We start from the raw sequence: 19,935 nt of genomic DNA on the forward strand, positions 1-19,935 counted from the left end.
TGAGTTGATTTTTGTATATGGTTAGATAAGGGTCCAAATTTATCCTTTTGCATGTGGATATCCATATTTCCCAGCACTGATTGTTAAAAGACTGTTTTTTTCCCCTTTGCATAATCCTGGCACCCATATAAAAAATCGTTTGTTCACATATGCAAGCATTTACTTCTGGGCTGTGTATTCTATTCAATTGGTTTATATGTCTGTCTTTATGCCAGTATCATACTATTTGATTACTATAGCTTGTAATAAGTTTTCCAATCAGGAAGTATGAGTCTTCCAGCTTTGTTCTTCTTTTTTAAGATGATTCAGGGTCCCTTGAAGTTCCATAGGAATTTTAGGATGGGTTTTTCTATTTCTGCTAAAAGCATCATTGGGATTTTGATAGGGATTGTATTGACTCTGTAGATTGCTATGGAAACACTGATAAATTCTTGTATGTTGAATCATCCTCGCATTCCAGGAATAGATCCTACTTGGTCATGGTGTATAATCCTTTTAATATACTGCCAAATGTGGTTTGCTAGTGTTTTGTCGAGTATTTTTGCATCAGTGCTCATAAAGGATATTGGCTTGTAGTTTTCATGTAGTGTCTTTGTCTGGCTTTGGTATCAGGGCCTCATAGAATGAGTTAGAAAGTGTTCTCTCCTGTTTTTTTTTTTTTTTTAAAGTTTGAGAAGGATTGGTGTTAGTTCTTTAAATGTTGGGTAGAATTCAGCAGTGCATCAGTTCTAGAGCTTTCATTACTCAGCAGACTTTTTATTACTCATTCAATCTCCTTGCTAGTTATAGGTTTATTCAGATTTTCTATTTCTTTGTGATTTAGCCATGAGAGGTTTTGTGTTTCTAAAAATTTATCAGTTTCATCCAGGTTATCCAATTTGTTGGCATGTAATCGTTCATAGCACTCTCTTATAATCCTCTTTATTTCTGTAGAGTCACTAGTAATGCCCTTGCTTTCATTTCTGATCTTAGTAATTTGACTCTTCTCCCTGTTTTGCTTAGTCCATCTAGCTAAAGGTTTGTCAATTTCTTGATCTTTTTAAAGAACCAATTTCTTGTTTCATTTATTTTCTCTGTTGTTTTCCTATTCTCATGTTATTTCTCTTCTCATCTTTATTATGTCCTTCCTTCTGTTGACTTTGAGTTTAGTTTGTTTTTGTCTTTCTAGTTCCTTAAATTGCAGTTAGGTTGTTGATTTGAGAGCTTGTTTTTTAATGTAAGCATTTATAGCTATAAATTTCCTCCTTAGCACTGCTTTCACTGCATTCCATAAGTTTTGGTGTGGTGCATAAATAGTTACAGGCCATTATCATGTATCTGTAAGTATTTTCTAATTTCTCTTGTGATTTCTTCATTGTTTTTCATAATTTTATGAACTTTTGCCATTTTACTACTGTTACTGATTTCTAAGTTATCTTGCTCTGTCAGAGAAAATACTTTGATATCTATCTTTTAAATTCTAGGGCGGCGTTGGTAGCAGTGTTGGCGGCAGTGGCGGCGGGCAGCGGGTGGGAAATTGCGGAGTATCTGGCCTCCATCTTTGGCACTGAGAAAGACAAAGTCAGCTGTTCATTTTATTTCAGAATTGGAGTATGTTGTCATGGAGACAGGTGCTCTCCGTTGCACAATAAACCAACGTTTAGCCAGACCACTGCCCTCTTGAACATTTACTGTAACCCTCAAAACTCTTCCCTGTCTGCTGATGGTTCGCGCTGTGCTGTGAGTGATGTTGAAATGCAGGAACACTATGATAAATTTTTTGAGGAGTGTTTTGTTTTGTTTTGTTTTGTTTTTTGAGATGGAGTCTCGCTCTGGCGCCCAGGCTGGAGTGCAGTGGCACGATCTCTGCTCACTGCAAGCTCCTCCTCCTGGGTTCATGCCATTCTCCTGCCTCAGCCTCACGAATAGCTGGGACTACAGGCGTCTGCCACCACGCCCGGCTACTTTTTTGTATTTTTAGTAGAGAGGGGGTTTCACCGTGTTAGCCAGGATGGTCTCGATCTCCCGACCTCGTGATCCGCCCGCCTCGGCCTCCCAAAGTGCTGGGATTACAGGTGTGAGCCACCGTGCCCGGCCTTTTGAGGAGTTTTTTACAGAAATGGAGGAGAAGTTGAGGAGATGAACGTCTGTGACAACCTGGGAGTCCACCTGGTGGTGAACGTGTACAACGTGTACGTCGTTTCGCCATGAGGAAGATGCAGAAAAGGCTGTGATTGACTTGAATAACCGTTGGTTTAACGGACAGCCAATCCACGCCGAGCTGTCGCCTGTGACCGACTTCAGAGAAGCCTGCTGCCATCAGTATGAGACAGGAGAATGCACACGAGGCGGCTTCTGCAACTTCATGCATTCGAAGCCCATTTCCAGAGAGCTGTGGCGGGGGCTGTATGGGCACCATCCCAAGAAGCATAGATCGAGATCCCAATCCCAGGAGCGTAGTTCTCAGTCTAGAGACCATGGTGGTGCAGTGGTGGTAGCGGTGGTGGAAGCAGCAGTGGACAGGAGCATGACAGGAGGCGGTCGAGAGATCATGAGAGATCTGGGCGATTCTGAGCCATGCCATTTCTACCTTATGTCTGCTAGAAAGGGTTGTGGTTGATTGACCAAGCCAGTTCATAAGGGGAATTTTTTTTTAAAACAACAACAACAACAGCAAACCACAAAGATGGGTTTCTGAATAAAATTTGTAGTGATAACAGTAATAAATAAATAAATTCTATTGAGACAATTTGTGGCCTAACATATGGTCTATCCTGAAAAATGTCCCGTGTACACTTGAGAAGAATGTATATGTTGCTGTTGTTGAGCACAGTGTTCTGTATATGCCCATTGTATCTAGTTGGTTTATTGTGTTGTTTAAATCCTTTATTTCCTTACTTCTTTCTGGTTCTATCTAATACTGAGAGTAGGGTATTGAAGACTCCAACTATTATTGTAGAACTTTCTATTTCTCCCTTTAGTTCTGCCAGTTTTTGTTTCATGTATTTTGATGGTCTTTTTAGGTATATAAATTTTCATAATTGTTGTATCTTATTCCTGTATTAAATCTTGTATTTATAATCTTGGCTGGGCCCCGTGGCTCATGCCTGTAATCCCAGCAGTGTAGGAGGCCAAGGAAGGAGGATAGCTTGAGCCCAGGAGTTTGAGACCAGCCTGGGCAACATAGTGATACCTCATCTCTACAAATAATTAAAAATATTTGCTGGGCATGGTGGTACATGTCTGTGGTCCTAGCTACTTGGGAGGCTGACGTGGGAGGATCGCTTAAGCCCAGGTGGTTGAGATGGCAGTGAGCTGTGATCATGCCACTGCACTCCAGCCTAGGCCACAGAGTGAGACCTCGTCTCAAAAAATAATAATATAATGTTCTTTTCTCTTGTAATTTTTTAAAAAACGTCTTTAAAAAATTGAAGTGTATATTGTCTGATGTTGGTATAAGCATTCCTGCTCTCTTTTGGTTACTATTTGCATGGAATATGTTTTTTCCATCCTTTCACTTTCAATCTATTCGTCTCTTTGGAGCTAAAGTGAGTCTCTTGTAGATAGCATATTGTTGGATTATGTTATTGAAATCAATTCTGACAATCTTTGCCTTTTGATTGGAGAGTTTAATCCATTTACATTTAAAGTTGGCTGGGAGTGGTGGTTCACGCCTGCAATCCCAACACTTTGGGAAGTTGAGGCAGGTGGATCACCTAAGGTCATGAGTTTGAGCCCAGCCTGGCCAATATGGTGAAACCCCATCTCTACTAAAAATACAAAAAAATTAGTTGGGCATGGTGGCACATGCCAGTAATCCCAGCTGTTTGGGGAGGCTGAGACATGAGAATCACTTCGCTTAAACCCAGGAGGTGGAGGTTGCAGTGAGCCAAGATTGTGCCACTGCACTCCAGCCTGGGTGACAGAATGAGACTCTGTCAAAAAAAAAAGAGTAATTACTAATAAGAAGGGGCTTTTGTCATTTTGCTATTTGTTTTCTATATGCCTTATGGCTTTTTTGACCCTCATTTCCTGTATTACTGTCTTCTTTTGTGTTTAGTTTATTCTTTTGTAGTGAAACATTTAAATTAATTTCTCATTTCCTTTTGGATATATTCTATAGCTGTGTTCTTTGTGATTACTATGGGGATTACATTTAACACCCTAAAGTTATAATACTATAATTTAAATTTATACCTGCTTAACTTCAATAACATACAAAAACTCTGCTCTTTTAACAATCCACCCTCAACCCTTTTGGTTATTGATGTCACAAAATTACATCTTTATATACTGTGTGCCCAAAACAAACCAAAATTCTTTGAAATGCATTAGTCTCTTAAATTATGTAGAAAACATAATGTGGAGATATACATTAACATCACAATACTAGCTTTTTTTTTTTCTTTTTTTTGAGACGGAGTCTCGCTCTGTCGCCCAGGCTGGAGTGCAGTGGCGCAATCTCAGCTCACTACAAGCTCCGCCTCCCGGGTTCACGCCATTCTCCTGCCTCAGCCTCCCGAGTAGCTGGGACTCCAGGCGTCTGCCACTGCGCCCGGCTAATTTTTTGTATTTTTAGTAGAGATGGGGTTTCACCATGGTCTCGATCTCCTGACCTCGTGATCCACCCCCCTCGGCCTCCCAAAGTGCTGGGATTACAGGCATGAGCCACTGCGCCCAGCCACAGTACTAGCTTTAAAAATGTAAATTAGCTGGGCATGGTGGTATGCGCCTCTTGTCCTAGCTACTTGGGAGGCTGAAGCAAGAAGATCACCGTATTCAGGAGTTTCAGGCTACAGTGAGCTATGATTGGGCCCTGCACTCCAGCTTGGGTGACAGCCAGACTTTGTCTTTAAAAAATAATAAAAATTAAAATTAAAAATATATTAGTCTCTTAAATAATGTAGAAAGCAAAAAGTGCAGTTACAAACCATTGTTATGATAATTCTAGCTTTTAATTGCCCATGTATTTACCTTTATTGAGATCTTTATTTCTACATATGGTTTCAAGTTACTGTCTAGTTTTTATTTAAATTGTACCCTGCAGGATTCTCTTGAGCATTTCATTTTTTTTTCTTTTTCTTTTCTTTTCTAGAAATAGGGTCTAGCCGGGCATGGTGGCTCACGCCTGTAATCCTAGCACTTTGGGAGGCCAAGATGGGTGGATCACCTCAGGTCAGGGGTTCGAGACCAGCCTGGCTAACATGGTGAAACCTGTCTCTACTAAAAATGCAAAAATCAGCTGGGTGTGGTGGTACACATCTGTAATCCCAGCTACTCAGGAGGCTGAGGCAGGAGAATCAGCTTGAACCTGGGAGGCAGAGGTTGCAGTGAGCCAAGATCATGCCACTGCACTCTAGCCTGGGTGACAGAGCAAGACTCCATCTCAAAAAAAAAAAAAAAAAATCAGTCTTACTCCAACACCTAGGCTGGAGTACAGTGGTATAATCATAGTTCACTGTTAACATCAAACTCCTGGGCTCAAGTGATCCTTCTGCTTCAGCCTATTGAGTAGCTGGGACTAGGTGTGCACTGGCTAATTTTTATTTTTTTATAGAGATAGGATCTCAGTATGTTACCCAGGCTGGTCTTGAACTCCTGGCGTTAAGCAATAGCAATCCTCCCACCTTAGCCTCCCAGAGTGCTGAGATTACAGGCATAAGCCACCACACTGAGCCTTACTCTTGAGCATTTCTTGCAGGGCAGGTTTAGTGGCAATGAACTCCCTCAGTTTTTGTTTATCTGGGAATATTTTAATTTCTCCCTCACTTTTGAAGGAAAGTTTTGGTGGGTATAGGATTTTTGGTTGACTTTTTTTTTTTATTTTTAGCACTTTGAATATATCAGTCCACTACCACTGGGCTCCAAAGTTTCTGATGAAAAACCTGTAGATAGTCTTATTAAGGATCCTTTGTACGTGATGAGTTGCTTCTCTCTTGCTGCCTTCAAGATTCTCTTTGTCTTTCAAAAGTGTGATTATAATGTGTCTCAGTGTGGGTGCCTTAGAGTTCATCTTACTTGGAGTTTCTTTGAGTTTCTGGGATATTTATATTCATGTCTTTCATCAAATCTGGGAAGCTTTCAGCCATTATTTCTCTGCCCCTTTCTCCCTTTTCCTTCTGGGACTCCCACAAGGTATAGTATATCTTGATCAGCTTGATGATGTCCGTCCCATAAGTCTCTTAGGCTCTTTTCACTTTTCTTCAATCTTTTTTCTTTCTGTTCCTGACTTGATAATTTTCACTGTCCTATCTTCAAGTTCACTGATTCTTTCTTCTACCTGCTCAAATCTGCCTTTGAATGTCTCCAGTAGAAATTTCATTTTAGCTATACTTTGCATCTCCAGAATTTTTTTTGTTTTTTTGGGGGGGTTTTCTCTCTTTATTGATATTTACATTTTGTTCATACATCATTTTCTTGACTTTCTCCATGTCTCCCTTTGGTTTGTCAAGCATCCTTAAGACAGCTGTTTTAAAGACTTTGCTTAGTAGATCTTCCATCAGGTCTTTTTCAGGGACAGTTTCTGTTGATTTTTTTCCTTTGAATAAGCCATGATTGCCTGTTTTTTTGTATGTCTTACAGTTTTTTTTGTTGAAAACTGGACATTTGAATCTAATAATGTGGCAACTCTGGAAATCAAATTTCTTTCCCGTTCACAGGGTTTTGTTGTTGTTGTTGTTTTATTGTTGCAGGCTGTCTGTGCCAAGGATCAGCCTGAAGTATAAACTTAAGGCCTTCTGAGGCCTTTTACTAACTCTGCATCTTCTCTAAGACATTATGATCACTTTCTAATTTTCCCTGTATATGCAATTGCTTTTGAATATCCTAGTCTTAAATGTCTGGCTACCAACAGAAAATAAAAGAGAAAAATGATGAGGGAGGGAAGGGTGCAAGCACATTAATCCTAGCCATCACTTCAGCCAGAGGGGCTTGCTACAATGGGAGGAGGTATAAGAATAATGGTCTCTGCCTCTTTTTCTTTATGCCTGTGATCAGAAGTAGCAATCAGAGCACAGATCCTAAGTATTTGAAAGACAGGGTCCTTTTGCCCCTCCTGGCTCCTGGAAGCTGCATTCAAGCTGCTCTAGGAATACATGCACAGCTGCCTGCCATGGGGCTGAGAGGTGGGGGATGGGCAGTTGTTACTGTGCTAAGAGTTGAAATTGAACAAAATTAACCACAATTTATCATCTAAGCCTTCCCTGGGAAGTCGCAGGACTCCAATAGACTCCAGAGCTCCAAAATAGTTACATCAGATAAATTCTGCCACTGTAATTGTCTGGGTGGGGAGACAGTTTCCTGATGCTTCCTACTCTGCCATCTTCCCAGAATCCTCTGGGTATTTACCTTTTAAAAAATTATTTTACTCTTTGTGTGTGTGTGTGTGTGTGTGTGTGTGTGTGTGTGTGTGGTGGTGGGGTGTCTAAGGTGGGGAGCATACTGTATAGTGCCTAATCTGCCATACTTTTTTCTCTTTTTTCCTTCCTTTTCCTCGCTTTGCCCTAGTATTTTATGTAGATTGTGTTGGTTAACTTCTCAATTTTTCCCACAGGTTAAAATATATCTAAATAGTGTTATGATAGAGCCAGAGGAAGAATGCTTATCACACAGAGATCCTTGATATGGAACAAGTTGTAGAACTGATGAGACTTTGCTATGTTCATCTTTGTAAGAGTAAATTGCTCTGTGCAAGGGATAGGTGGCATTATGTAGCATAAAGTTTTTTTCAAAAATACAGGTTTGGGAAGATCTATATTGTTGTTAGGTTAAGTCTGAAGATCCTGAGAATATTTGGAAGAGAGATTATAATGATGGGCCCTGAGATTTAAGTGGACTTGGAGAAAGGGGGATCAGATGGGCAATAAGAAGGTTGGGGTTAATGGACTAGAAGTATCAATAAGGTCACAGAATTACACACAGAATGTACTCCAGTTCATACAAGTGAACTGGAAGAAGAAAGATAATTGGCTAGAGAGGGATAGGGACTTTGGAGGAAGTTTAATTACTTGTGATGAAATTTAGACTGTGATCATAACATAGGTTGAGGTGGGCAGGGGCAGAAAAAAGACCACTAAATGTGAGGAGAGCAGGGCTTCAGATAGGTCATTCATGGAAAGTTGAAGCCACCAAGAATATTGGCATGTGCTGGGGAAGAGAGAAAGTGACACAGGTACTAAAATCTTCCCTGTGACACACTGATTGGGAGATCAGTAGGCAGGACAATCAGAGAAAGGCTGGTATAGTCGAACAGATGAATTCAAAAGAGCTGAGAGGAAGCATGAGAACTAATTGAGGAGGAGCAGTGGAGGCTCACTTCCTGGGTCTGACAATGAAAGCAGCCTCTGCCTAAGAGGGCTACAGGGTAAGCAGAGTCTTAGGGGACAGCCAGAGTAAGCTGTGTCTTTAGGGGACAGTTGAGGTGAAGAAGTGAAGCAAATATTCCAAAAACAAGGTGCATATAGAAAAGAATCTACCGATTTTAGAAAGGAAGTGCTGGAGGACACAGTGGAAAGGTTGGAGAGGGAAGCAGTATGCGATGATGTGGTGGTAGATGACCACTGAGGTTAGGGTCAGACTTCTTGGGATTACTATAACAAGTCTGTGAGGGATGGTATTAGACTTGAAGACTCTTAGGATGGTGGGCTAATGGTTTCAGGATTGTGGTTGAGGCTACATTCCTTATCTCTGCAACTGATCATGACTCTGGAGGGTCACACTGGTGACTGCCCTCCCCCACTAACCATTCTATATTCCCCTTGTCCTGTGTCACTGCCTTAGACCACCATGGTTTGTTGTCCAATGGATGACCAAATCTTCCTCCTTTAAGAATATGAGTCCTTATTACCCCTAGTATCTAATATTGAAGTCAATTAGGACCACAACACTAGAAAAAATTGTAGAAATACATAAAACACGAAAATTAACGTGAGAAAATCACTCAGAATGAAGCCTTTTTTCAAACATATGTACTATTTTTTCTTACTGTCCTTTCTTGCTTTATGGTTTTTAGTCTTCTCTCCATGTCTTTGAACATGTTAAGCATTTTTTCTTTTCTTTTTTTTTTTTTTTTTTTTTGAGACAAAGTCTCGCTCTGTCACCCAGGCTGGAGTGCAGTGGCGTGATCTCGGCTCACTGCAACCTCTGCCTCCTGGTTCAAGCAATTCTTCTGCCTTAGTCTCCCCAGTAGCTGGGATTATAGGCACATGCCACCATACCCAGCTAATTTTTGTATTTTTAGTACATAGGGTTTCACCATGTTGGCCAGGCTGATCTTGAACTCCTGACATCAGGTTATCTGCCTGCCTCGGCCTCCCAAAGTGCTGGCATTACAGGCGTGAGCCACCGCACACAGCTGGGATTTCCCATTCTTGGTTTCAAGTCTAGTTGTGTAGTAAACTTTTTTGTCTTATTACATATATTAAATATTCGTTTGAGGTGGAAGAGAGTTTGCCTGAAATTACTCTATCTGTTGTGTATTGGTCAGAAGTCATCCCAAATCATTTCACACAATGCAAACAGAGGGGTCTTTTAAAATACAAATCTGGTCATTTCATTCCCTTAGCATGGCATTCAAGGCACTTTGAAATCAGGAAACTTGCCTCTCTAGCTTCATTTTCCACCAATTTCCTCTCTTCTCCACGCTCACACACAGCTACTATACTCCAGCCACAGACAATAACCCTTCTCTTTCCTTTCTCTCATAATCGTATTTAGGGTGTGTGTTAATGATAAATTTACATTTTCCCTAATTTTTGCATACTGTCAAGATGAGATTGCAAAAGTAGTAATGTCTATTTCCTGAGAGCCTAGACCCAGAAAACAGTAGCTCCATATAGCATCATCTCTGGACACCGTAGTGCAGTACGACCCTAACATTATTTAATTAAAAGCGCTGTCAATTAGATTTGTATTAAATTATTTATTAGGCTTACATTAAATTATATATTAAGAAATGTATATTTTAGTATTATTAAATCATCCTTTCTAAAACTTGGTATGTTTTTTCACTTGTCAGATCTTATTTTTATGCCCTTCAATATGGTTTTCTTGTTAAATTTATTAAGTATAATTTTGAACAGGTAATACATTAATATGGTTCAAAGCTTACTAAAAAGTATTTAAAATAACATAGCAATGTTCCCCTTCCATTGCTGTCCCTGAATTGCCCAGTTCTGCTCCCTTTCAGAAATAGTTATGTATAGATGAGCAAATATACATATACCTATTTGTTGCAATTGTAAATGGAATGTTTTTCTTTTGTTACTGCTTCTAGTTGATTATTGCTAGAATACAGAAAAAACAATTGATTTTTGTACAGTTATCTTTTATTCAGATACTTATCCATGCTAATAGGCTTTTACTGTAGCCTTTTTTTTTTTTTGGAGATAGGCTGGAGTGCAGTGGCACAATCTCATCTCACAGCAACCTCCACCTCCCGAGCTCAAGTGATATTCCCACCTCAGCCTCCCGAGTAGCTGAGACTACAGATGGATGCCACCACACCCAGCTAATTTTTTGTAGAGATGGGGTTTCACCATGTTGCTCAGGCTGGTCTTGAACTCCTGGGCTCAGGCAATCCACTTGCCTTGACCCCTCAGTGTTCTCAGTGTTGGGATTACAGGCGTGAGCTACCACACTTTTTTTTTTTTTTTTTTTTAAGAGATAGGGTGTCACTCTGCCACCCAGCCTGGAGTGCAGTAGTGTGATCATAGCTCACTGTAACCTCATACTCCTAGGCTCAAGGAATCTTCCCACTTCAGCCTCGAGTAGCTGGGTATACAGGCATGCACTACCATGCCTGGCCTGAAATAACTTTAAACTTAGAGAAAAGTTTAAAAACAATACAAAGAATTCGTGTACATCCTTCCCTCAGATTTCCCAAATGTTAACATCTTTTTTTTGTTTTTGAGACAGTCTCACTCTGTCACCCAGGTTGGAGTGCAGTGTTGTGATGTAGGCTCACTGCCACTTCTGCCTCCAGGTTCAAGGGACTCCTGTGCCTCAGCCTCCCAAATAGCTGGAATTACAGGCATGTGCCACTATGTCCAGCTAATTTTTGTATTTTTAGTAAAGAGGAGTTTCACCATGTTGTCCAGGGTGGTCTCGAACCCCAGACCTAGGTGATCCACCTGCCTGGGCCTCCCAAAGTGTTGGAATTACAGGTGTGAGCCACCATGCCTGGCCAACACCTTACTTTTTGCTTTATCATTCCGTGTGTGTGTGTGTGTGTGTGTGTGTGTGTGTGTGTGTGTGTGTAGTTTTCTGAAATACTGGCAAACTAAATTAGAGGTTTACCTTTAACCTCTAAATACTTATATTTTCTGAAAACAAGGACGTTCTCTTCTGTAATCATAGTATAATTATCAAAATGAGAAAATTTAACAACACTAGCACTCTCTAGACATTTAAATAACATTTAAGTTCTTGATGTAATAAATTAATAAATTTCCTGACACTAAGCCTTGTATTGCTAAAATAAACCTTATGTAATCAGAGTGTACAATTCAACTTGATTTTATTTGGGATTTTTGCATCTATGGCCATAGGTGAGATTAGGCTATAGCATTCTTTCTGGCACTTTATCAGGTTTGAGTACAATGGAAGCTTAGATAATAGTTAAAACTCATCCATTTCGGGGGTTGAGTGATGGCTACAGGAGTGTGTTTACTTTGTAATCATTCACTGAGCTGCATACTTGAGATTTGTACAATTTCCCATATATTTTTCAATTAAAAAGTTTAAAAACAATTTTTTATTTTTTATTTTTGGAACAGGGTCTCGCTCTGTCACCCAGGCTGGAGTGCAGTGGCCCTATCTTGGCTCACTGCAACCTCTGCCTCCTGGGCTTAAACAATCTTCCCCACCTCAGCCTCCCAGGTAGCTATGACTACAGGCAAGCACCATCATGCCTGGCTAATTTTGGTATTTTTAGTAGAGGTGGGGTCTTGCCATGTTGCCCAGGCTGGTCTCAAACTCCTGGGCTCAAGTGATCTGCCTGCCTCGGCCTTCCGAAGTGCTAGGATTACAGGTGTGGGCTACCACCATGCCTGGTCAACAATCTTTTTTTTTTTTTTTTGAGATGGAGTCTCGCTCTGTCGCCCAGGCTGGAGTGCAGTGGCGCAATCTCAGCTCACTGCAAGCTCCGCCTCCCGGGTTCACGCCATTCTCCTGCCTCAGCCTCTCCGAGTAGCTGGGACTACAGGCGCCCGCCACCACGCCCGGCTAATTTTTTGTATTTTTTAGTAGAGACGGGGTTTCACCGTGGTCTCGATCTCCTGACCTCGTGATCCGCCCGCCTCAGCCTCCCAAAGTGCTGGGATTACGGATTACAAGCGTGAGCCACCGCGCCCGGCCAACAATCTTTTACAAGGATAAAATTTTATTTATTTTTCGCCATCGTATGGTGCTGAAAAGATAAAATTTTAACCACCTTTCCAATTTATTCTTGGGTAATCAGTTGGCCTTTTAAAACTATGTCTAGGATCAGTGTTTGCTGGGAAATTATCCATTTGCTCTGATTTCAAATTTGTTGCCATAGAGTTCTATTATTATTCTCAATTCCTCAATATATATGGTTATGTCTAATTTCTCATGCCTAATTTTGTTATTTTTTGGCTCCTTTCCCCTTTTATCAGGCTCAGGAGGTTTTATCTATTTTATTGGTGCTTTCAAAGAATTGCTTTTTAATTTATTTTTTCTTTTTTCTACCTTGTTAAGTTTAGCTTTTATCTTTATCAGTCCATATTCTATTTTTTATGGTTTAAGTGTGTTTCTTTCCTAAATTTCTTTCTTGTTTTTCTTCTTTCACTATACTGAGGAATTTCCCTAAATCTTAAAATCACTACACACCTTTGAGTTTCTTTTTGAACAATAAACATGTTACACTTTCATTTCCAAGTCTGGTCTCATGTGTTCTAGGATCCTTATTAAGGAATTTGGGGCCAGGCACCGTGGTTCATGCTTGTAATCTCAGCACTTTGGGAGGCCAAGGTGGGTGGATCACTTGAGACCAGGAGTTTGAGACTAGCCTGGCAAACATGGTAAAACACTGTCTTTACTAAAAATACAAAAAAAAATTAGCTGGGTGTGGTGGCGTATGCCTGTAGTCCCAGCTACTGAGGAGGCTGAGGCATGAGACCTGCTTGAACTGGAGGTGGAGGTTGCAGTGAGCCAAGATCGCACCACTGCACTCCAGCCTGGGCGACAGAGCAAGACTCTGTCTCAAAAAAAAAAAAAAAAAAGAAATCTGGGTCTCACCTTGCTGCATTTTCTCAGAGCTCAAATCCTGGCCACAACAACATGGGACAAATAAAAATATGCTGAGCAATTGAACAATACTTTTCTGTTCCAGGGCCCACTGAGAAGATCTGCACTTGCTGCAGGTCCCATCCACTCACCCAAGTATAATAATAAAGGAACCTCTGTCATATGCCAGCACTGGGCCAGGTTCTATGAATGGCTGAACAGCGGGGTATCTGCCCTCTTAGAATTTACATTCTAGTGATGAAGACACAGAATAAGTAGCACAAGTGAGCTGAGTGTTGCCCGGGATGCTATGGAAGTAAAAGATATGGGTCCAACACCACCTAGGAGTTCTGGCAGAGAATCTCTGGAAGAAGTAATTCTTTTTTTTTTTTGAGACGGAGTCTCGCTCTGTCACCAGGCTGGAGTGCAGTGGCACAATTTCGGCTCACTGCAACCTCCGCCTCTTGGGTTCAAGCGATTCTCCTGCCTCAGCCTCCCGAGTAGCTGAGACTACAGGCACCTGCCACCACGCCTGGCTAATTTTTGTATTTTTAGTAGAGATGGGGTTTCACCATGTTGGTCAGGATGGTCTCAATCTCTTGACCTCGTGATCTGCCCCTACGCAGCCTCCCAGAGTGCTGGGATTACAGGCATGAGCCACCACGCCCGGCCAGAAGTGATTCTTAATTAGGTTCCTTAGAATCTAAGGTTCTACCCTGTCTCCTTATCCTATTCTCAGGAAGGTGGCCATTGGGTTTTCTTGTATAGAAGTTATCTGATTTTGATTATATGCCTAGTATTCCTGGCCACAGTTAACTGAACCAACGGACTGACAGCCGGGCATAAGACCTCTATCTAGTAGGAATACTGCACACAGGATGGTTATTAGCTGACTTAACTAGGATGGGAAGTCTGAACATCAAATAGAAAGAAAGGAGCAGAAACAGAGCAGGAGAAAAAGCAGAAAAAGAATAGTAAGGTTATAAAAATGGCAGTCACAAACCCTGTAGTACTGAATTAAAACTGTATCTAAACTCATGACTTTTATTTATTTTTAAAAATATGAAACAGAGTCTTGCTCTGTCACTCAGGCTGCAGTGCAGTGGTACAGTCACAGCTCACTACAGCCTCAACCTTCTGAACTCAAGTGATCCTCCTACCTCAGCCTCCCAAGTAGCTAGGACTACAGGAATGCGCCACCATGCCTGGCTAATTTTTATTTTTTAAACGTTTGGAGGATGAGGTCTTGCTATGATGCCCAGGCTGGTCTTGAACTCCTGGGCTCAAGTGATCCTCCCACTTTGGCCTCCCAAAGTCCTGGGATACAGGCATGAGCCACCATACCTGGCTCATGGTTTTTAATAACATACAGATGGATAGAAAGAATAATAAATTCAGGTGCTTGTATTTGCATGTTTTAACATATATACATATGTTTTCTAGCTCTGTCTGCTGAACAGGCCTACAAGCAATGACACTCCGCCAATGATACTCTAGCCAGGAGTATATATTGTGTCCAGATCTTGGTTTCCAGTGGTACCAAGAAACAACTTGGTTTCTAAGTTCCTTTTTTCTGGAATAAAAGGAACTGGGAGCTTCTTAGAGAAATGACTGATGTCAGGGCTGAGATAGGGAAAATGTGAGGAAGCCTGAAACATCCTGTGGTGCCAGAAAATGCTTAAAAAGTGACAGGGGCAATGTCGAAACAACACAGTGCCAACTTCAATGAGTTCTCACTGGCCAAATCTGAGCCAATTTGAGCAACAAAATAAACTATGTTAGCAGTAGATTGTAGCCTGTAGAATAAAACAGGTATCTATTCATTCATACTGATATAAATTATCAAATAAATAGGGAAAAGGGATAGCTCTTCTTTACAGTAGAATACCAATTAATAAATACAGATAAAATAAACAAAGTCACCATTAGGCAAGCATAACATTAATACCTGTTATAAGCAAGAATCATTGATGATGGAAACGAAAATCAGTAGGCAAAATTTTAAGGATAAATAAGACATTCACACAGCTTCAAAGTAGAAGATTCTTATTAATTTCAAAGGGAAAATTCCTAATTTTACAGTAGAGAAACCTGGCACACACCACCTTAGCCATGTGATCAAAGTTACCACCACCTAGGCTGGGCGTGGTGGCTCATGCCTGTAATCCCAGCACTTTGGGAGGCTGAGGCGGGCGGATCACCTGAGGTCAGGAGTTCGAGACCAGCCTGGCCAACATGGCGAAAACCTGTCTCTACTAAAAATACAAAAATTAGCTGGGTGTGGTGGTGGGCACCTGTAATCCCAGCTACTCAGTAGGCTGAGGCAGGAGAATCACTCTGAACCCAGGAGGCAAAGGTTGCAGTGAGCTGAGATTGCGCCACTGCACTCCATCCTGGGCGACAGAGGGGGACTTCATCTCAAAAAAAAAAAAAAAACAAAACAAACAAAAAGTTACCACCACCCTCCGCTAGGAGGCACTAAGAATGGCATAGTTTCACTTCTGTGGTTGTCTTGCCAAAAATGCAGATCCTCAATCATATCATGTAAAAACATTAAACAAACTAAAACTGGGGAATATTCTATAAAATAACTGGCCTGGACTCTTCCAAAGTGTCAAGGTCATGAAAGATAAAGACGGAGAAACTGTCACAGGCTGACAGAGATGAAGGAAACACTACAACAAAATGCAATGGGGGACCCTGGACCAGAAAAAGGACATCATCAGGAAAACTGGCAAAATTTGAATGTCCGTAGATTAGTTAGTAGTAGCTTATCAATGTTAACTTCCTATTTTCTTTTTTGAGACGGAGTCTCACTCTGTGGCCCGGGCTGGAGTGCAGTGGCGTGATTTTGGCTCACTGCAAACTCCGCCTCCTGGGCTCAAGTGATTCTCCTGCCTCAGCCTCCCAAGTAGCTGGGATTACAGGTGCGCACCAGCAGGACTGGCTAATTTTTTTATTTTTAGTAGAGATAGGGTTTTACCATGTTGGCCAGTCTGGTCTCGAACTCCTGACCTCAGGTGATCTGCCTGCCTCAGCCTCCCAAAGTGCTGGAATTACAGGCATGAGCCACCACACCCGGCAATTTCCTGGTTTTGATAAACTACAGTATGGCTTTGTAAGATGTTATCATTGGGAGAAGCCAGGTGAAAGGTACATGGGTATTTTCTACTATTTCTGCAACTTTCTCTAAGTCTAAAATTATTTCAAAATGAAAAGTAAAAAACAATGAAAAGAAAAGCAGGCCGGGTGCAGTGGCTCACGCCTGTAATCCCAGCACTTTGGGAGGCCGAGGCGGGCGGATCACAAGGTCAGGAGATTGAGACCATCCTGGCTAACACGGTGAAACCATCTCTACTAAAAATACAAAAAAGTAGCCGGGCGTGGTGGTGGGCACCTGTAGTCCCAGCTACTCAGGGTGCCGAGGCAGGAGAATGGTGTGAACCTGGGAGGCGGAGTTTACAGTGAGCCGAGATCGCGCCACTGCACTCCAGCCTCGGGGACAGAGCGAGACTCTGTCTAAAAAAAAAAAAAAAAAAGTCACTGAGGTAGGGAGCAGGGAGCAGCAGCCCCTGAGGGGTAGACAGTGATCCAAGAATCTGCTGGAGCCCACACGCTGGATTCTGACTGCCTCATACCCACCATACTGTTAGGACATGCTTCCATTACCCAAGGGACTTTGCCTGCCCCATTCTCTGCTTCCTGAAAGACTAACACTACATGAGGGTTCCATGGAGGGCCTTGTGGGGGAAGGTGGGTGGAGTGCTTATCAGCAGTGCCTACTCTAGATGGTGCCCAAGGATGCACCAGGCCTTGCTGTGTCTGGCTAAGGTGGGCTTGAAACATTGGCTGGTCTGTGAAATGCCCTTGGGGGACGGTGTCCAGACCCTCTGCTTTGTGACTAACATGCAGACTGAATAAACTGCGTGTTTATTCCAGGCTCATTTAGCTAGACGAGGAGTACAGACAGGGTTGAGGCCGACTCCATGGCCATGTGGGCAGAGGCCAAACCCATGATCTCTCTCCCTACAGCTTCCTAATGTCTGCGATGTTAGTCTTTTGAAGGAGGCCCCCACAGAGCTGAACTTGCTTGGTTATCTGGGACTGCTGCTCAGTCTGAGTAGGGGAGGGTAATGAACCAGTCAGGCCTCCTCCTGGAGGTGCCCAACACTGGACTAGTCCCCAAGGCTGAAGAAACATGGTCTGGCCTGACCTCAGGACATGGGGTGAGGAGGAACAGTGGGCATAATATAGTAGCGGAAACAAGCAAGCTTCTATGGGTCCCTTCCCCTTAGAATTTTAGGGTATGGAACGAGGCAGCTACAGACTAAATTGCAGAACCATCTGCGCCTGGGCCTCTGTGCTCTTCCTCCACTCCCAGTGGAGCCATTCTGGGGACTGAGTTGCATGAGGACTGGCAGAGGGTGGCAGTTCAGTCTGGTCCCTGTCCTCTTCCAGCCAGCTGTGTTCTTAGCTGCCATACTTCTGAGCTTCCTGGGAACATGATAAAGTCTGGCGACTATGGGGGATGGGGATCATTCTGAAGGAAATAAGGGACCTCCATCCCTCCTTGCCTTGAAGGGGGTGGAAAGGCAGCTCCTCTCCTGAAGGCTTGTTAGCAGGTTACGGGCCCACAACAAAGGGGCCAGAGTAGGGCGAAATTCTTCCTTCAGGTTTTGGGGCTGAGAAGGGGTCTTCACGAGCTGTGAGGAGGTAAGCAGGCCTGAGACTGGGTAGAAACGGGAGAGGCATGAGGGGAAGGTAAGTCAGTCGCCATGCCACTGCCAAGGGGCCTTTATTGGATGGTGAGGGCACATAGGAGCAGGCAGGTGGCTGCTAGATGGTGTTGCACACCTTCTCAGGGTGCAGGGGTGCCCGGATGTCCAGTTTGCGAGTCTTGCTGTCCTTGTCGATGATCTCCAGACGCAGCTTGGGGAGGCGCTTCTCGGCCTGGGGTGAGGGCAGTTCTGGGCTCTTTAGTAGCTGCTTGTCTGAGTCCTCCACCGTGATGCGCAGAGTACAGCCCCCTGGCAGCAGGTCCTGCTCGTAGGCTGCTGCCAGCTGGTTCACGACACGGCGCTCTACCTGTTGGTGGGGAGGTGAAGTGGTCACTCCCTCGGCCTGGACGCAGCCTGGGGGCTGGTCCTCCATCACTTATTGCTAGGGCAACTCAGAGACCTCCTTTGAGCCTGAGCCTCAGCTTTCTCATTTGCCAACTGGGGCTAATAACAGCTAGCTCACAGGACTGCGCTCAGTTTCTGAGGCTCCCAGCCCAGTTCCCTGGTCCTAGTGGGGTTCATACTTGGCTACCCTCCAGCAGGGGTTTTACTTGGTGATCATGTGTTTATGGTTCTGAATGGGCATCTGCTCTGAGTGTGAATAATTCCAGCAACCAAGCTATAGGGAGGCAGGCTGAGAGCTCAGGGACTGGGTCTGGGGGGCCCTGGGGAGGGAGGTGTGGAGGTGCCTCATTTCTCAGGCTCCTGTGCTCACCTCATGTTTGATGGAGCGGGCGCCATAGTGCACATTGTAGCCGTCGACCAGCACGTCTGCCACCTCGCGGTCCCAGAGCAGCGTGATGTTGTGCCTTTGCTTGGCCTGAGATGGGTCAGATAGAAGCATGCCTGCATGTGGCCCACCGCTTTCCATCTCTTGCCACTCTGGCCTGAGGCCAGGGCCAGTGGCCCCACACCACTGTGCTCCACCTTTTGTGTGTGGGGGGGTGCCCCCAGTTCACTGTTCCAGATTTCCAGTGGCTGGCTATCCCACCCCCACCCAAGGGCAGTTCCCTCTTACTCTCTTGGCCCAGAAGTTTAGTTCCTTGTTGACGAGTTGGATGAGCTCCGAGTGGCAGAAGGGGAGGAAGTAGACGATCTCATTGATCCGTCCCAGAAACTCATCCCTCCGGAAGTGAGCCTGAAGGGCCAGGTTAGGGGTGGGATGAGCTCAGTGACCCAGAGGGGGTTAGGGAAATTACCAGACACCAGGGGAAGACTGGGGAAATTACGGGGCTTCCAGATCTTTAGGATGGCAAAGATCACCCTCCCCCAACCTTAGGCTCCAGCAGGAAGTGCCAAGAAAGACCTCTTACTTTCAGGATAGGGCGAATCACATTCTCCTTGAAGTTCTTTGAGATGGTGATCTTGTCACTTATCTGGACGTCCCCTGTGGAGAAGAATCATAAACTGCTTATTCTCCACACTCAGGGAACTTTGGGGGCTGTGCCTGCCCCTTGGCCTGCCCATGGAAACAGCCCTGGTCCTGCCCGTCTGTGTGATCCTGGTCAAGGTCTAAGGCTCTCTGGACTTCAGCCTGGTTTCCTCCTCTGACCAGGCACTTTCTGAGGCCTTTCCAGCTCTCAAGTGTACGAAGCCTGCGGTTCCTCAGGGTGGGAGTTGTGTGAGGGAGGGAGAGGAGAGAGGAGAGGAAACGTCAGGATTAAGACTTGAGTCCTGACTTGGAGGAAGGGGGCTGCGGGGCTCGATCTTGAATGGAAAAGGTGACAGACACAGCTTCCTGCTGGATGTGCTCCTTTTTTTCAGCACTCTCCAAGGCCCACCTACGCAGGAAGCTGCCCTGGGTGAACAAGGCTGTGTCCACTGCCACAGAGTTTTCGATCTGCTGTCCCCTTCTTGCACCAAAGCATCTGTATCTGTAGCATGTGCGTCTCCTTAGTCCCCCCTAAGACCCTGGGCAGCTTCTGGCCCCCCA

At 43.7% G+C, this 19,935-nt stretch overlaps 1 protein-coding gene and 1 pseudogene across 6 annotated transcripts in view; one reads left to right on the top strand and one right to left on the bottom strand.

Moving 5' to 3' along the window:
• The first annotated feature begins 1,600 nt into the window (after positions 1–1,600).
• Positions 1,601–2,616, top strand: LOC116476645 (splicing factor U2AF 35 kDa subunit-like protein; annotated as a pseudogene).
• A 15,381-nt stretch (positions 2,617–17,997) lies between these two features.
• The window catches only part of CLPB (ClpB family mitochondrial disaggregase), a 144,252-nt gene continuing 142,314 nt past the window's right edge, over positions 17,998–19,935 (bottom strand). For all 6 annotated transcript variants that reach the window (XM_058446442.1, XM_058446443.1, XM_032166875.2 and 3 more), the window contains 4 exons: positions 19,316–19,389; positions 19,021–19,140; positions 18,718–18,822; positions 17,998–18,309 (listed from right to left, as the gene is read on the bottom strand). In XM_058446442.1, coding sequence (XP_058302425.1) covers positions 18,061–18,309; positions 18,718–18,822; positions 19,021–19,140; positions 19,316–19,389 — 548 coding nt within the window. In that variant the 3' untranslated portion in view covers positions 17,998–18,060. The remainder of the gene's footprint in view (positions 18,310–18,717; positions 18,823–19,020; positions 19,141–19,315; positions 19,390–19,935) is intronic.

This window comes from Hylobates moloch, unplaced genomic scaffold (genome assembly GCF_009828535.3).
Source record: "Hylobates moloch isolate HMO894 unplaced genomic scaffold, HMol_V3 SCAFFOLD_11, whole genome shotgun sequence".
NCBI lineage: Eukaryota > Metazoa > Chordata > Mammalia > Primates > Hylobatidae > Hylobates > Hylobates moloch.